This window comes from Dioscorea cayenensis, chromosome 14 (genome assembly GCF_009730915.1).
Source record: "Dioscorea cayenensis subsp. rotundata cultivar TDr96_F1 chromosome 14, TDr96_F1_v2_PseudoChromosome.rev07_lg8_w22 25.fasta, whole genome shotgun sequence".
In the NCBI taxonomy this organism is placed as follows: Eukaryota; Viridiplantae; Streptophyta; class Magnoliopsida; order Dioscoreales; family Dioscoreaceae; genus Dioscorea; species Dioscorea cayenensis.
The window spans coordinates 7274494-7293956 of record NC_052484.1 but is presented as its reverse complement, the minus strand read 5'-3'; the positions used below and the strand labels follow the sequence as shown (position 1 = coordinate 7293956).

The window sequence follows — 19463 nt, the reverse complement described above, 5'->3', positions numbered from 1 at the left end:
GAGCAATAGCATCCATCCGTCGGTTGGCCCCAACAAATATTTCTTCTTCAGCACTAGCCGGAACCAGCCCAGGAAACTAACATATGTAAACCAAATAATTTCAGCGAAATCATTCAGTTTAAACTATAACAACTATATTTAAACAGAGTGTTTATATATTAAACATTATAGAATATATTTAAACGGAGAACAAAATATTTAAACCTTTATGAATAAATTTTAAACTGTAAATAATAAAGTTAAATGCTAAATAAAATGTTTAAACATTAAAGACTTCTGTTAAACATTGTCCATGATTTATTACCTCTTTTCCTTCGAGCGATAACAAGCTGGTTTCTACCGTCGCTTGCTTCTGGTAACTACTTTCACCGTAGCACAGCATCCTTGGAATCTTGCCGAAACGTACTTTCTTTCTCTTTCCGGTCAGCTCGTAAAACCATACGTTAAGCGCGACCGAGCATCCCTTAATATATCCTGTGTTGGTCTTCTTCCCGGCGCATCTATCTTGCACTCGAGCGGTTGCTTGTGGAATGTCCTCCATCAGTCACTTGTGCGTCGCCTGCGCCCATGCGTATCGCCCCATGGCGGATAGATCGTCGACATAATCAACGATCCAGTTCGGAACCGAGCATGATGTATTTGGGAAGAGAACTGTACCCATGAGGTACACCATCAGGAGTTTGACAAAATTATCTTCTTCCTCCCTCTGTCGAACAAGTTGCGCAAGAGTGCTCTTGATGGAGTCTCTGTGTCTCTCGTAGGTTTTTGATAAATATCTCTCTTCGAACGCTGAGCGGGTTTTCTTCTTCTGAAACACGACTGCGTCGCCATCGCAATGCAGACTAAGAACGAGTGCCACATCCTGAGGCCTGAAACTCAGCAGGCTTTCCCCGATCCTGAATTTATTGGTGCGGCCATCGTACCTTTGCAGTAGAGAATCAAGAAGGGCCCTCTCTTGGTATATAGCTTCCAGCTCAGTGAATGCTGCAAACGGTGTCCTTCGGATGATCTCCCAGTGTCGAGGGGTCATGTTATCTTTCAATTCAGCTAAGGTCTCCACTACCGGTGTCAAATAGCATCGCCCATTAACTAGGTTGACTGCCATAGTCACAAGCCTGCGATAATAACAACACATTCAACATGCAGTATTGACAAATGTTTAAGCGGAAATATAAGATTTTAAACGGTAACCTTCAGTTCTTAAACAGAGATATCAATTATTAAACAGAGAACTCGTTTATTAAACAGAGACAACAATACTTAAACAGAGACAACAAAATTTAAACTGTAACATCTCATTTCTTAAACGTAAACCTCATTTGTAAAACTACAATCATATCAAATGAAAGGGGAAATGTACATTATAAATATTACACAAATCATAACAATCGAAAAAACCCTAGCCGAGAAATTGCCCTGCAGACTAACAAAACCCCAGCCGAGAAATCACCTGCAGACTTCAATATCTTCCAACAAAAACAGGAGCACAAAACAAAACCGAAAAATCTTTCTTTGTAACAGAATAGTTACCATAAAACCATACTCAATATCTTAGATTGCAAACTGATGAAATATCAACTACTTGCGCGGGACTTCTCCTTCGAGATACCGGTGGAAAGGGAAAAGCTGCAATTATAGAGGCCAGAGGCTGCGCCGGTAGAGATAACTTCGGAGACAGCTTCGGAAATGAAAAAAACTGAAGACGCAAGTTGAGAAAAAATAACTAAAAGGCTCCAATAAATTCCTCTCTTGGGGTTACCCTACGGAAAACACAAAACCCTAGTCGAGAAATTGCCCTACAGACTAACAAAACACCAGCCGAGAAATCCCCTGCAGATTTCAATATCTTCCAACAAAAACAGGAGCACAAAACGAAACCAAAAAATCTTTCTTTGTAACAGAATAGTTACCATAAAACTATACTCAATACCTTAGATTGCAAACTGATGAAATACCAACTACTTGCGCGGGATTTCTCTTTCGAGATACCGGTGGAAAGGGAAAAGCTGCAATTACAGAGGTTGCGCCGGTAGAGACAACTTCGAGACGACTCGAAATGGAAAAAAATTGAAGACGCTAGTTGACAAAAAAATAACTAAAAGGCTCCAGTGAATTCCTCTCTTGGGGTTACCCTACGGAAACCCCCACTTCCTCTCATACCGCCGAAATGGTTGCAGTCATGACTCCCTATGCAAGGGTATTTTCGTTCATAAAATTTGAAAATCACTCCGTTGACATTCGTTACATGCTTTGGGGGGTTGAAAAACATGGAATTAAAAAGGAAGGGTTTTTGGGGAGTGCAAAATTAACGGGGTGTTTTTGGTAATATTGCAAACATAGAGGGTGTTTTTGGGAATTTCCACTAAAATTAATTAACTAACGTAAATTTAGACCCATCCTTATTAATTACAGATTAAAAAGAGCTTTAAGATCAAAGAAATCTACTTGTTCCTTATAAGAAAAAGTGCTTAATATCAATTTAAAGCCTTGAGAGAGTGAATTGACAAAATTTAGTGTAGATGTATAATTGGATGATGAGAGGTATATATAGATTGAGAAAGAGTGAAAAAAAAAAAGAACTTTTTTGAATTGTTTCCCAACGATGCATCAATTTTTTTTTTCAGCAACAAAAATTTTGACTAGTTTTTAGATGGTTGTTTCAGCGAACCGGGGTTGCGGGTTTGAATCCCGCCAATGCCCTGGTTTTTATAATTTTTTAAAATTTAAAAATAATAAAACCACAATCCATAACTTGGACCTCTATAGTGCAGGCTTGGGTCGGGTTTTTCGTTGGCCTGTACCCCAGTCCACTTGATCCTTTAATTAAAAAAATTGGTATAAATAGATTTGCAGTCACTAATCACTCATTTAAGTGGCATGGGATGATAATTTATCATTTTCCTTCCTTGAAATATGGTATTAATTATTGCATTAAAAACAAAAATTATATTAGATATTAATGCATTTGATTAGCAATAATTATTTTATAAGATTCATGCACCCCCACACTTGCTAAGAATATATTATACATACAGGTGCGTTGAATTATGTGAACATTGGAATGTTTTGAGTCTTGACAAGATGAAGAACATCATCCTCATCCATTTCATTTCTTTTCTTCTCCTCTCCATCCCCGGTTCTTGGCCATGCCATTAACCCTCCGTTTGGTTCACGGAATAGGCATGGGAATGAAAATGGGAATGGGAATGAGAATGGGAATGGGAGTGGTGGATGGGGATTGTGGATGGGAATAAAAGTATAGGGATATGAATGAAGATAGTGTTTGGTTGAAAGGAATAAAAAGTGGGAATAAAAAAAAGTAAGAAAGAGAAATCATGTAAAATTATTTTTATATCCTTTAATGTAAATGAATAATATTACATAGTATAGTACCAAAGTTAATTATATTTAAGAATAGTTAATTTTTTAATTTATAAAATAATTTAAACAAAATTATTCATTTTTATTATTATAATTAAATATTTTAAATAAAGTCTAATTTAATTATTATATGTTTTATTATAATTATTAAAATAATTAATCCATTTAACTATTATCCAATTTAATTTTTATGATTAAATATTTAATTAAATATATATTTTAACTACGGTTTCATGAAAATTAAAATGGACAAAATTTCTACTTTCCTAAAAAAAAATTTGAAGTTTAATTATGATTAATAAATGTTTAAAAATATTTTAATTTAATTATACTAATTAAATATTTTAATGACATAAATTAATTTAATTATAGGATGTACTTAATTAAAAAATGATTTAATTATAACATGTATGGGGTGTATTATGGAAATAATTTTTTTTATTTATTAAGGGTATATTGGTAATTTAAAAAGGCAAAAAAAGGGAAGGAATGCTCATGCCCCCAATTTTGGGGGCATGAGCAATATGGGTTTTGAGGGGATGAAGCCCCTCATTCCCAATGAGACTAGGGAGAACAAGCTTCAGGCGATTGGCCAGAATTTTAGAAATAACCTTCAAACAAACATTGCATAAGGAGATAGGACAATAGTCTGAAATGGAGCTAGGATTATCTTTCTTAGGGATAAGGGCAATGAAGGTTTTACCCCAAGAATTCGGCAAAGAAGAGTTAGTAAAGAAATGATTAATAGCAGCAAAAAGACTATCACCTATGTCATCCCAGAAAAAACGATAAAACTCAGCCGTAAACCTGTCAGGACCCGGACTCTTACCCAGAGGAAGGTCAAAGACAGTCAATTGAACCTCCTCTCGAGTAACATTACAAATCAAAAAGTCACAATCAATAGCTGACAGGTAAGGGAGATCATTTGGAAAATCATTCAGAATGCTAGAGAAAGAATCAGAAGAAGAGCTCGACCAAAGATGATAGTAAAATTCATAAAAGCATTCTCAATACCAGTGCAATCAAAAATTAAATTACCAGACAGATCTCGTACCTGGGATATGGAGTTAAAATGCTTGCGAATACGAGTGACATTGTGAAAGAATTTGGAATTATTATCTCCATCACAAACCCAATTCAGATGTGCACGTTGGGCCCATTTTTTGGTGTTTTGTTTCTCGAGAGCAGAGTATCTAGCATACATCTCCTCTAAATGAACCTGGGATTCTGCATCAAGAGAGTCAGCCAACTCCAAAGTAGAAATAATATTCTCAGTGCAACGAATGCCAGTATCAAGATTGGTAAGACCAGTTTTACACCAATTTAGAATGTTAGAGCGGGAATGAGATAATATATGAGTAAAGGAATGAAGAGGGTTACCATTAGTAGAGAACTCCCAAGCCCTGCGGACTGCCAAATGACAACCAACATAATCCAACCAATAATTATTAAAATGAAAAGGACTACGAGTATAACTATTAATATATCTAATAATAAGCAAAAGAGGGGCATGGTCAGAAGAAATCTTAGGAAGATGCTTAAGAGTATACGAATGACACTTTGAAGACCAATCCAAATTAATCAATCCTCTATCAAGACGGGCCCAACGCCTAGCCGTCCCGAATTGCTTATTGCACCAAGTAAACCTGGGACCAGAGAAATGCAAATCGAGGAGATTATTAGTATCAATAAAATCAACAAAGTGACGGGCCTTACGAGCATAATAGGAATAGGAACCACCCATGTGCTCATCCCTATTACAAATGGCGTTAAAGTCACCAATAATTAGCCACGGAACCAACATAGAGGCGATCCTGGATAACTCATTCCACAAAGAACATTGAGTACGGAAACGAGAAGAATTATAAATAACAGAAATAATACAATTACCCATATAATCCGAAGAGATAATGAGATGCAGAGCCCGCCTAGAAATGACAATTGGAGTAACCTTACTGAGAGATTTCTGCCAAGCGACCAGAATTCCACCTAAATACCCCTCTGTAAGGATTGCCGTCCAATCCCAGGAACTAGGAAGACGACGACAGAAGCGATTAACCCGGCTATCATCAGCTCTCATTTCCGTAAGACAAATCATGGATAGCTTATGCTTTCGGATGAGTTTAGTAACTTGATTAGAGGTATCCCTCGCAGAGATTCCCTTGCAATTCCAACAAATAGCTTTGAACATACTCATAATCAAAAGAAAGGAACACACAAAAATAAAGAGTAAAATCATAGAGAGATAGATTGTGCCCATCATCTAAGACCAATCAAACACTATGCCCCATTCCCCGGGAGCTCAACCCTGCCCTTCTTGAGAGAAGGCATAGCAGCTTGCGAGCCTTTCCGAATCAAAGCATCCCGCCTCACCTCCAATTGACACTGACTCAGGGTCATTAAATCATCAGGCTCTTCACCGTCAGTCATCTTATCACTGCTCTCCTCCAAGGACCCTTCTGCATCATCTACTTCAGCATCAGGGGGTTCTCCTTGAATGGCTGTGGAAACGCGATCAACAATCATCGAATGAGAGGGGAGAGAGTCATCCATTTCCTGAGGAGAGGTCAAAGGAAAAGAAGCACGGATGACCGGGGGTGGCGAGGATGCTCTCACACGAGGAAGAGTCGGGTTGAGAGTCCCAAGGGGGGTAGGTGAAACATGGGGCATGGGGTCTGTCTGCTGGTCAGAGATAATGTCAGAGACCATATCCCTAGACGAGGCAAGTTGGGGGTCCCTAGGAAAAGCACCGTTGGGGTCCCCAGAAAAGAGAACATTAGGGTCCCGAGAGAAAGAAGACGTGCCACTGATAAGCGGAAGTATCGTCTGCAGAGCAGGGTCTGCAGGAGAGGTCACCTCACCATTAAGAGTCTCAGAACGAGGAGCACGCGAGACAAACAAGCCGCCTCGACCCCTAGCTCTGAAGCCGCCACGTATACCCCCACTACCCGAGCCTCTGACATCGATCCCATCGAGATGCTTCTCGGCTGCCTCGGCTGCAATCACGTGATTAGCACGAGGCCTATCACTGCGACCGCGGCCGAGACCACGCCGGCGAGCGACCAACATCCAAGGGCCAAACTCCGACTTCGAGATAGGAACGGGAGGCTCCATTGAGACATCCATCATCGAGGAATCCGGAACAGCATCGTCCGAGCCCGTCGTCCGAGCAGCAGCACCTGTAATCGAGCCATAACCTACCGCCAACCCCCGTTGAGAACGGAGGGGTGGATTAGATCCGCTGTTTCCAGTTGCCGCCACTCCAGGACACGAGCTGGATCAATGTCCGACCATTCCACAAGAATAGCAGAACGTAGGAAGCCTTTCATACAAAACCAAAACAAAGACACGATGAGAATTATCTCCAACCCAAAATCCACGACACAGAGGTTTCGAAAGATCGATTTCAATGCAAACTCTCGCGAACTTGGACCGAGCTAATGAAATAGTAAGATCATCCATCTTCAGCAAAGGGCCAAGATGAGCAGTGAGCGACTCAAGAGTCTCACCATCCCAAAAGTCTACAGGAAGGTTATGAAGTTGAACCCAGATGGCCGCTGTATTGAGCTTGGTAAACACCGGCTCAAAAAATGGCTTCCAAGGAGAGAGCTGAAGTATGATGCCAATGATGGACCACGGACCATCCTGAAAGAGCTTTTGCATGACCATATGAGATCCACAACGAATTAAGAGAAAGCCATTCAGGAGATCGGAAATGCAAACCTCGCTAATCTCAGCCCATTTCGCCAGCAAGATCAGCTTCACTTGCTCATAGGACGGGGGCTTGCCAAAGAACTTACCATAGAGTGCGTTCTGAAATTTCATACGAGCTCTACCAAGAGCTTCATCATCTACCAGCACGAACTGGGAAGAAGACGCCTTGATTTTGTCAAAAATCACGGGATTATGGGGGGAGAGCTAGAAACAGTGCGGGTGCCTTGGGAAGCGATTTGAGCCCAGGACCTAGGCTGCGGTTGCTTTGAATGATCATCTATCTGCCCCCCGCTTGCCATGGCAAGGGGGGAAGGAGGTTGAAGAGAGGATGCCGGAAGGGGTTGAAGAGAGGTTGAGATAACTTTTGTTGTTCACAGTAGTGTTGTTAACTTTCGGGTCTAAGGACTTTCGGGTCTATTGGTACACGGGTCGCCGATAGAACTCTCACCGAGTGGTGAGAGTTCGATTCTCGGCTGAGGGCACATTTCTGGGAGTTGTGAATAACAGTTGTGCATGGGTGGTTCCAGCGTCCACGTGAGCGCGACCCCGTCCCCACTTGTTCCACCGAGGCTTGTGCACGTCCCTGGGTCTCTAGTGGGTTCGCCCCGCTCCTCTTTCCCCAAAAAAAAAAAACACTAGCAAGTGAAAATGTGGCATGCATTAATATCTATCTGTTTGTTATTGTTCAAGATTAACAAGATTGGTTTATCATAGAACACAAAATAAGCCTCCATTGTATAGTATTACTCAACATAATTGATTATATGCAAGATCATAGCACATGCATGCATGCATGATAAGGTATAAACCTTTCACCTCCTACAAGAATAAGTCAGTGTTCGAGGTTAACAAAATTGATTTGATGGTCAATCACATTAAAGATCTGGCCTTTGACCTCCTGACATGTGCAAACTTATTTGCCTCTATCATTTCCTCCATCTTCTTGTGGGTATTCGGAAAGAGATGGTCATCCTAAATTCTATATCAGTCAATTTAGTTGAACAAATCATTATTTGTTTGAATATGAAAAATGTAATGAGTTGTGAAGCTTAGGTAAAAGACTATAAGACATAAATAATGAGCAGTTATTCCATTTGGGTAAATTCTAATGAAAAACCAGTGCATAATTAATTACATTTAAATTTTTAATAACCATGTCAGTTAGTAAAATAAATTAGTAGTTGTTTTCAATAAACATTTCGATGGAGAACATAGTTATCATGCTGATAAAATTGATCATATTCATGATAGGTAGTTATTATGTCTCACAAATGCTCACGTCAAAAGTTTCTACGCTATTGGTGTACATCTCCTACAACATTTAGGTCGTTGATTAAATAATTGCATTAATATTCAAAATTAGAACTTCCCATTAACCTAGTTATATACATGCAATAATGTTCCTAGTAATTTATCAACCCCATCGAAGTACTCTTTCTCGGTACATGCATATGCGATGTTTGTAGTCATCAACCAATGTTTATCCATCAATACCTTTTTCATATTAGCATTCACCTTCTAGAAATTTGCTTTAATATGACGGAGATAACACGCATGTAGTGAACTAAAGAATATATGTTTGATCCCTTCTTTAGTCACTTAGGTACATAAATGAATGTGAAGAATTTCATATATTCTTCATCTCCCTTGTACAAAGAATTATGTAATCCATTAAAAAACCATATCCCATTATTATCAGTCTTATTATCCACTATACCAACACAATATGGAAGAAATTAAGCTCAAATCACTACCTTCTACAATTGCTCAAAGGAGAGTGCCACTATACTTCCTCCTCAAATGGGTACTATCTAGAAATAGTAATAGCATATACCCTTTCTTAAACCCATGCAGCAACAATAAGAAACCAAAGAAAAATCACCCACTTGAAGCATGCACCATCATTGTCTAGTATGACATTACTATCTAGACTTGTTTCTTATACTTTGTTAATATAGCATAGCAGTAAGCCATAGCTTGTGACTTCATTCTCAATAAGAGTTTCACAGGTGACTTCGTCACACCTCAATGTTTGTAAAGAAATGTGGCCCATGAGTGTAGGCAAGGTCACATCGTATGTCAATCACTTGACATTAAGGCTAGTTTTCCAGTTGTTGTATTACAAGTTAACTAATCCATTCTATTAATGAAGCCTTCAAATATTAAGTTGTGCCAATACCCATATTATAGTTGTCTTTTGAATCAAACATCTTTTTTAAAAATGATGGTAGGCTTCCATTTCTTGAGGCATGAACAAACCACACATAACCCTTCACTTTATATTAGGTGATAACACACGACTTGTCATTCATGACAAAAATAAAAAGTTGTTCTTAATAGCATAAGAATGCAACTCGAGTTTGAAAGTCTTCCCATTAGGAAAATGTTGACTAATGAATTTAATAACTTCTATAGGGATTGAGAACAATGAAGGAGGATAACATAATATTGTCGAGCTCTCACCTACATGGTTATGGATACTAGGAGATGGGGAAGAGCATCACTCATGTCAATGTCTTTATTAAAAATAGCATAGTCAAAACAAACTTTTACATTGAAGCAATATATCTTACTACAAAATTAATAAATTGATACACAAAATTAACAAATTTGTGCAAGTAGAAATAAACAATATCTACTCAAACATAATTTATAAAAGTAAGAGCAGCTTGTTATGGGAACTTTTCCCAGCAAGAGTACTACAATTGGAGTTAACATAACATTACAAATCCAAATCTTTCTTCTAGTAAAATGTGACAACTAAAGGCAAAACACTCAACCTGAAAACTGAGAATTTTAGTGATGAATTTGAAAATATAAAGCATATATGATAAACCATATGCCATTAACCTTGACACTTAAACCCCCACAAACCAAAGAAAATTCTAGAAATGAATGTCTTATGTTATTTCAGTTTGTGTGCCAGCAAGGCCATTAGCCTATTTGACATTATTAACAAATACATTAACTACACTTGTCATATGCTTGGTGTACATCACGAATGACCTAGAGGTCCTCATTACAAATCTAACACTACATATCATTGTCTTTGATGTAGTTATTAAAAGCGAAAGCCACATTAAGGCGATATGTGGTCAAATCGCCTAGGTGCAAGATACAAGCACACATTTTCCTAAGTACAACGCATAAAAAAAGTTAAAAAAAATCATAATATATACTAAACTATCATAAAAATAAGAAAAATCAAAGTTTAAAGTTCAAAATTGGTGTATATAGCAAAATAGTATATATTATCAACATAGTAAAAGAAAAATCATTGCACTACTGTTACTCTGCTACTACTAAGAAATACTACTATGATAGCAATTCCTAATCGCTATCAAGTTCTCAAAAAATGAAAAATATATCTTTTGTTTTTAAGGACTGTGATTTAATTTGATGATCATCTAATGGCTCATATTTGTCTAGCTTGTAAAAAGTGAAATAATAATAATAATAAAACCCTTTTTTATTTTTAAGGGTTAAGATCTAATGGCTCATATTTGTCTATCTCTTAAAAAATAAAAAAAAATAAATAATAATTAAATAAAGTTACACTTCCCTAAGGCGTGCCTCAAATAACCTTAAGCCATAAGGCAAGGTGTGTGCCTTAAGGCTACTCTTTAATGTCACATGATTTTGAGGCTCTAAGGCATCTAAGTTGGAGCCTACAGAGCCTTGTGCTTGAAAATCACATTTAATAACCATCCACTATTGGAATTATGTAACCGACTTTAATATAGCTCCATTGTTATCATTACCACTAACAAATAAAATCAGTAATGACTCTCAACTTGATAGGCTTATAAACCTAACAACATATGTGTTCTCTTTGTGCCTAACTATACTAATAAATGAAGCCAAAATAAGCTAGGAGTGACTTATGCTGCATTGAAATAAGTTTGGGATGGATGGACGAAGGGCAGCACAAGGAAATACATGTAATTAGATTGGGCAGGGAGATGTGATGACAACTATTTTGAGGAAAGGATACCATTATGGCGAAGGTCAATTTGATTAAACCATAGAGGAGAAGGTTGCACAAGAGAACGAATGATAAAGGAGGTAAAGAAAATGAACAAAAGCAAGTTAAGGAGCACATTGCATTGCCACAAAAAGGCGGATCTTGACATCGACATGACCATGGTGGTAGTTTTTTTTTTTTAAATATCGATGGGATGAGTGCGAGGGAAGCTTAGGGAACAAGCAAACCAAAGGGTAAAAGAGAAAATTTAAGATGGAGAGTGATATGCTTGCAACCAACAAAGGCCTTATAGGTATTACTGTAAAAAAAAGTAAGGGCTTAACAATCCTTTGTAAATCATGAGGGATTCACTAGTCCTTTTGAAAAAACTCATTCATCAAAAAGTTATTGCCTTTAGAACATATTTATAGCAAACTAAAATGACATTTAACTGTACCTTTTTTGAAGCAATAGCATACTCAAAACGATCTAGATTGAAGTAGGTTATTAAGCAAATAAAAGTATGAATACATGCTTAATTTTACATAGTTAACTGGAATCCATGTAACAAGTCCGATGTAGAAACCAATATATTTTTTAGAAGAAAGAAGTTATAAATCTCTAGGAATATTACATGTGACCAATTAGATCTTTGAAAAAATCAACTATATTTTAATTTTATGCAAATATTAATATTTAAAATTAATTATTTTTATTGAATTACATTTTTACCTTTTTCCTCCTCTCTTTTCTTTTGTTGCTTCACAAGCAAGCTCACCCTGACTCGAAGGAGCCACATGAGAGCATGCTCAGCCGATCTCTCAAGAGCTTTAATGTGGCCTTGTGATCTTTTTTGGCCTTATGGACTAGCCCTGGCATTGGGAAGCCATGAAGAGGCTCACTAGATTGGGTAAGGTCCCCCAGTCAGAAGTAGCTTGTCTATAGTGAGCCCCGCATAGCTCATTAGAGATGATCAATGATGAGTGCATGAATATATGTATTTGCATATTATAAAATAGTGCACTAAATTATCTTTTAACATAAATTCCGTGATTTTGACACTATGTTGGGTTTATGTAGTGAATGAGTAGGTACTTAGGTCTTTGGGACTAAAAGGATTAAAGTTGGAGCAAATCAGAACGAATCAAGCATACTGTACACATTCCAGTGAAGAGCATGACCAGAGCACGAGCATGCTTGAGATGTGCAGTTTATTTTTACGAAAGAGTTGTCTTGAAATTTGCATGGGAGGTGGGCACACCCAAAGCATAGGTGTGCTTCAATAGCACGAGTGTCCATAGAGGCCTTGTGGATTCCTAGACTTTTGAAATCATGAAAAATCAAGTTCCAAAACCCTAAGGCAAAGAGCACAAGCTAAGCACAACCCAAACACGAGCATACACCTATCGGTTTTCTTGTAGTTTAAAACCCAACAGCTAGGTTTTTCAAGGTTATTTTAGCAAAGGTTCTAAAGGAGGCTAAGGTTCAAGTGGAGCTTGAAGGGAGCCAATCAAGGATAAGTTAGTGCTGATATATCAGCACTTTGGGTACAAGATTAAAGGCAAAATTAATGGTTGTCACGTGGGAATCCAACATCCACTAGAAAAGAAGCATTGAGTAACTTTTTCCTACATTTTCAATCATGTCTCAACTTTTGGATTTTTTTATGGATTTTTGTTATATGAAAGGCTAAACTTTTATTAGTACCTTGGATTGCTGAACCTTGAGATGAACTTGTAGTTGAATTCCTTCTTTTCTAAGTATTGGCTAGTTGATGTGTTTCTTGTGAATTTTCTATGTATGCTTAATGCATGTATTTGCTTGTGCGAAAGACCCAAATACATATCTAAATAGCATGATTAGGATTGAGAAGTCAATCATGTATAAGTTATAGCAAAGAAGTTAGAGGGTGAGCGCACTCCCAGAGATAGGGTGTACGGTGTCAAACTCTCTGGATTGGAATTAAACCTAATAGTGGGATTTACATAACCTTTTAATGTAATCATAGTGTGATTGAAGTCATCATTTGGAATTAGAGATTAGCTGCCTTGAGAAAGTGGTTAATCTCTCTTATGAGTCTCTAAGGTCCAAGAACCATTCAAGACTTAGGCAATATATAACAATATTTTGCAAGGTCCTCTTGAGAGTACATTGCAATTGAATTCTTATATAAGAATTCAAAAATTCAATTTGCAAGGTAGTCTCAAAAGGATCCATGTCCAAGATACCATGTTCTCAAATTGATATCACTCTAGATCTTAAAATCATTGTTAGTCTTCTTCATTCATGTCTTAGTTTCCAGTAATTTACCAATCATCTTTCAATTATCAGCTAGATAATAGGAGAGAAACTAATATTAGGAGCACTGGTCTTCGAGGCATCGACTACCCTATCCTTATGGTACAATGTATTGCTTGTATGAGTCATATACTTGTAGAGATGCATGCATAATTGGGAGCATATCAATCAAGCATATCTCATCTCGTGTTAGCTACTATAACTTTTGTATTAAATACTATTTGCGATGATCATGATTTCTTACTTTTGACTATACTAGCAATGTTAAACTCATTTTCTAACTTAATTATTTCACTTTTTCTAATTTATATCTACAATAGAGGATGCTACTTTTATTAGATTGTTTGATCATATAGCTCTTAAGAAGTTACTCTTAGATGATGATGTATTATTGTTTTCAAGTTTCATCTACTGCTTATAACAAATAAGAAGTAGCTAATCATACTAATAATTTTGCTTCAAAAATTCCTAATAATATGACTAATTTGTTGAAAGTTTTAGGTGTTAACATACTAGCTAGTGTTGGTTTAATTGTATATGATTGTAAAGTAAGCGGAGGTATCAACACTTGAATGCATGGTTGTATATTAGCAACTTGGGCTTTGTATGTTTGGGATGAGGGAAGATCTTGTTAGGTATTTCAAATGTTGAACACCCAAAATAAGAAGTTTGTCAAAGTATTCAATGTTTGAAATGCCAAAGAAGAGCTAAAACAAATGGTTGTTCGGCATTTGAAATACCTAGCATAGAGCATACAAAAAACCTACTCGGTTTTTCAAATGTTGAACAAATTTTTAAATTTATATATATATATATATATATATATATATAAAATTAACCCAGCCAACACTAGGAATTGACAAGTATTAAGGGGCATTTGTTTGCAAGGAATGGCGTGGGTTTCATTCCTAAATTCATTCACACCTTTGTTTGGGGTACATCAATGGTATTGTAGAAGGCATGGGAGAGTAATCGGTTTATATGGATGACTGATTCACAATCCTTGAAAATTGGGAGAATTAAAGATTATTGATTCATTGTACACAAAATAACTATTTTGTCCATAATGTAAAACTCTTTAAGATGTGGATTTTAACCAGAAAAAATGGTGGATCTTGACCAGCAACAAGGCAGAGAAATACTTGGAGAGGGTAAGTTCCATTAATACACTAGATTTCAATAAGGATCTCTATCAACATATATAAGTTTCTCTCTGCACGTAGATTTTGCATCAATGTAGAGAATGAACCATTAGGTGGAGAGAAGCAAAGACACAAGCCAAATCTATATCAAAAATGAGTTTTTTTTAGAGTATCACAAGTAAGTGTTTGAAGAAAATTGTGATTTGCTTTCATTTTTTAATTTGTCAACTTGTTCCTTTTTGTTTGATGCGGCATTGGTGATGTCTGATTTTGAGGAAATTTAGAAGTTGTGATGTTTGTTTCTACAAAAACACTATGCCCTTTTGCAATAGGTTTTATAGCCCATTGATTATGTCTTTCCAAATTAGATCCAATAATTTTGCATAAAAAGTTTGATGGCTAAGTTTTGGCTAAAGTTTTATTTTTTATTTTTATTTTTTTACCTTCCTTTTTATTTATTATTACTCTTATTTTTGTTTTTTAAGTTATTGAGTTTGATATCTGTATTTCTTGATCTTACTGCTATCTAAAATTGAATGCGGTATGGTAGCTTTTCTTCCATTGAATATGATATAAGGACTAGCAAAAGTATTATAGATTATGAAGATAAAATGCAAGTTATGATATGGAAGTTATTATCACTCAAAGGAACTTGTTTTACTGTGATTATTAGTTTTCATGGAACATTTTGTAGGGATAACCATGTGCAGTAAAATAATTATGGATGTTTATGGTTGTACAATGTTTCAAAAGATTATTGACAACAAAAATTTTAAAAATATCATTTATTTATAGAGAAAAAGTGAGCCAGAGCTTTCTCTTCAATAGACATATGCTAGTTGTTCTTGTGTTAAATAAGTCCAAATATGAGTAATATTTACATGTGAACTGACACTGTTAGAGGTAGTTTTTGAGGCCATTATTCTACGACCTTATGTCCAGTTTGAGGCTTGTTGCTATTATGAAAAGTGACATATAATTATTTTATCTTACAACCAATACCTCTAAATTTAATTTTTGATTCCATGTTTCTAACATATTCCTGACATGGTTAAAGATGTTTTGCACTTGGTATAGGAGAGGAATGTGGCCCTTGTATCTTCAAATAACCAAATAGTATTTATCTTGCACTCAATTTCAAGGAATCTTGTACCAGACTTCAAATATTGTTTATCTTGTAGGAAATTTAATTTGTTTTTTTTCCTTTATTGATGTGTGAAACAAATCAAGTTGAGATACAAATACAATTTATAATATATATAAAAAATTTATAGTTAAGCCAACTAATATTGACATGTAATTTTATTTGGTTATTTTTGTTTTTTCCCCAAAATTATTAGCTTAGTGAAAATGATGCACATGTAATTGTCATTTTACAGATGAGGAAGATTAAAAAAAACTTTAACAATATTGAGTAATGATTATATGCTGCATTTTTATACTGACCATCAAGATCACCACATGTGCAACAAGGCAACACAATCATAGAAATATAATGATTGATGTGAGATTGCATCAACATCTACTAGGCCCCGCAAACAACACGAATATCTTCATAGCATAGTTTATAAAAGTGATTATAAGGGCATTAATAAATTATATATGGACCAAAGTTATTTTCATAACTTGTGCCAATTGCTAAGTACCATTGGTGGGCTACAAGGCACAATAAATGTTAGGGTCAAGGAAATGACTGCGATGTTTCTAAACATTATAGGATACTATGTCAACAATTGGATAATTAGATTTGATTATGTCCTATCGGGAGAGATGGGTAGCCAACATTTCCATGTTGTTTTGAAGTTAGTTATTTTTTGCCTTGGTGTTCTATTGAAAAAGCAAGAACTTGTACCTAAAAATCCAATTGACTCTAGATGGAAATAGTTTAAGGTAATAACTTTTTTTTAAATCTTTTCTCATATTTTATAAGTAATTTTATAAAAGAAATCAACATATAAATGTCTTGGAGTGTTAGATGGGACAGACATCCATGTAAATATGGTTGCAGCTGATCAACCAAGATTCAGATGAAGAAAATATGAAAGAACTACCAATGTACTTAGTGCTTGTAGTCATGACATGCAATTTATATATGTCTTGCTTGCCTCACAAAGATCAACTCATGATGGTCAAATTTCTTAGGGATGATGTAACAATGCCCAATGGTTTAAGGGTTCATAAAATAGTTTTCATTTCTTTTGAAGTTTTAATAGTGGAATGATCTATAAAACCATTACCTAACAAGAAAATTTTGCTCTTCCATAATGTTTCGATTACTTAGTAGATGCGGGATACTCAAATTGCCCTGGTTTTTTTGCGTCATTTTTGGACAACAATGTCACTTAAGTGCTTTAGCCGATGGATATCAACCAATTACACCTCAAGAATTTTTCAACACGAAAAATGCTAGTGTAAGAAATGTGATAGACAGGACATTTGGTCTTTTAAAATGCCATTGGAAAATACTATCTTACCCAAGTTTCTATAGAATAACCACTCAATAACGTATCATTAATCCATGTTGCTTGCTACATAACTATATTAGAATGGAGATTGCAGAAGACCCTACAGAAGATGAAGTGGACAATCTAATCTTAGATGAAAAACACAAGATGATATTCAAAACATTACAACTGTTGATCCAACGAATGAGTGGAGACAATTTAGACTTAACATGGCTATGAACATGTTTAATGTTTGACAGTTGAGTTGATTTTATAATTTCCTATCGATGTACTATGTCTGAATGCTTGTACATATTATTATTTGTTATTGATGCTTGTTTTTTGTAATCTTGTGTTTCAGTTTTGATGTTGGGAATATTTATTATGAAATATATTTCAATGTACTTGATAATCAAAGAATTTTATTTATTGTGCCAATTGCGCAATATGTTTAATTGCCTGACATGTATTTTCATTGCTTTCCTCGCGTAGAAAAAGATAAAAGCCCTTATTGATGCCTTAGTCGAGTTATTTGCAAATCCAATATGGCCGGCAGAAAATGGGTTTAGAAATGGATATATCACTCATTTTGAAAGAATGGTAAAAGAAAAGAAATCCCCCATAAGTCACTAATGGCTATGCCCAATATCGAGTCAAGTGTGAAATTGTTTAGAAGAAAAACTACTGCGATTGCCGATATACTACAAAAAAGTGGTTTTGTTTGGAATTACGAAAGATGTACCATTTAATGTGACAAGAGTGCATACGACGAGTATGTTAAGGTAGACACTCTTTTATTTGGTAAGTATATAGACTTGTATAATTGTTACTTATATTATTAACTTTATTTGCTAGCGCAATGTAGATCAAGAAAGAAGTAGTCGACTTATATGGAAAACCTTTCCTTTCTTCAATAACATTTCTCCAGTATTTGCAAAAGATAGAACACATGGCACCTCAAGAGGGAATTTTGGCGATGATGTAGAATAGTATCTACATGAGAGCATGACATTGATTAATGATGCGAGCTTCTTTCATATGCCAAGTGATGAGTATTTTATCATCATGCATGAACCTATTCCTACTCCATCACTTATGGGGTCTGAGACCAATACCTCAAGAACATGTCAAAAGTTGGAAATTGTTTTGGTAGACCCATCAGTGTAAAAAATATCTGAAAATCTACAAACTTTTGTGGAGATTGTTATTCCAGGATTTAAGGCAATAATTAAAACCAATGCATGTGAAGTAAATCATGAAGCAACTCATGAAGAGGCCCTCGAAGCTGCTTGTGTAGAAATTGAAGAAAGGAGAAAATTATTAAATCAAGTAATTTTTGAGATTGATGGGCTTTTCGACAATGAGGCATTGTTCCTCTTGCAAGTTTTGGCTAAAGATGATAATTAACTGTAAATCTTGTTAGACTTGCCAAACAACAAGAGACTACGCTTTTGTCGCATATTTCCTATATCAAGATTATCATTAACCTCTCTAGTGTGTAATCCATATGAGTCTATGTCATTTTTGAAATCAATGTTGAATGTTCCCTATAGACATATATATTCATGGATATGATTGTTTGTGCAATATGTTTATTCAGGAAACTATGTTTAATGTTTAAATCATATGCTTCTCAATTAATTAGGCTGAATATCTTCACTTATAATCTATGCTAAATTTATCACTTGTTGATTTCAAGACTGGAGCTAAAAGGTAGGAGGTAGTAGAGAGCACATTGGTGGCATACAAATAGGCTCAGGTATATAATTTGATCTTTCTTCATAATTACTTGTGTGGAAATGCCCTTATGATCTAAAAAGTATTATCTATAAAATTTTTTATTCAATTCTTCCTTGATTCATGATTGAGACCATCAAAATCAGAATGGACATTATATTTCATCAAGATTAAGTTCATAAGATATCATTATTTTATGCAATTATTACTATTTATGGTTACGATATTATGTTTTTTTTATAAAACATTGCTCTAGCCTTAGATGGCTAATGAGTGTACAATATTCCATTATTTTATATCATTTTATACACTCATTAGGCATGTATTAGTAGTATACTGTGGAACACGACACTAAACATAGTGTGTTTTACATTCTCAGGCTTCGGATAGTACTTAAAGACTAGAGAGAGCCAAAAGAGGTATTCTAGGCACTAAACGAACAAGATGGAACTTTTTTGGCATCAATTAGATAAATACAAGAAAAACAGGATGGCTTATGGCCAGCTTATGCCTTGATTTATGGTCATAAGCCTCTTCCAGAAAACCTTGCGAGCATGCTTATGCCCATAAGGAGGAGTTTAAAACCAAATCAGAGGACCTTACGGGTAGGACTTATGCCCCTAAGCATAACTGTAATGACCATCTAGAAGAGTTTATGATGCGGGCGTATTGAGGAGTAAGCCTGTGCCTTTCTGGACAAATGAGACATGGCCTAACAAGGGTATTCTGGTAATTTTTCAAGCGGTGGAGTTTTGGTTTTTAAGGGTCTCACTTGAATAAAAA

General features: G+C 35.7%; 1 protein-coding gene across 1 annotated transcript; it reads right to left on the bottom strand.

The window, feature by feature from the left end:
* Positions 1-4318: 4318 nt before the first annotated feature.
* On the bottom strand, positions 4319-5461 carry LOC120276083. The gene has a single exon (XM_039282818.1). It carries the CDS (start codon positions 5459-5461, stop codon positions 4319-4321), a length of 1143 nt encoding a protein of 380 aa, XP_039138752.1.
* Positions 5462-19463: the final 14002 nt, after the last annotated feature.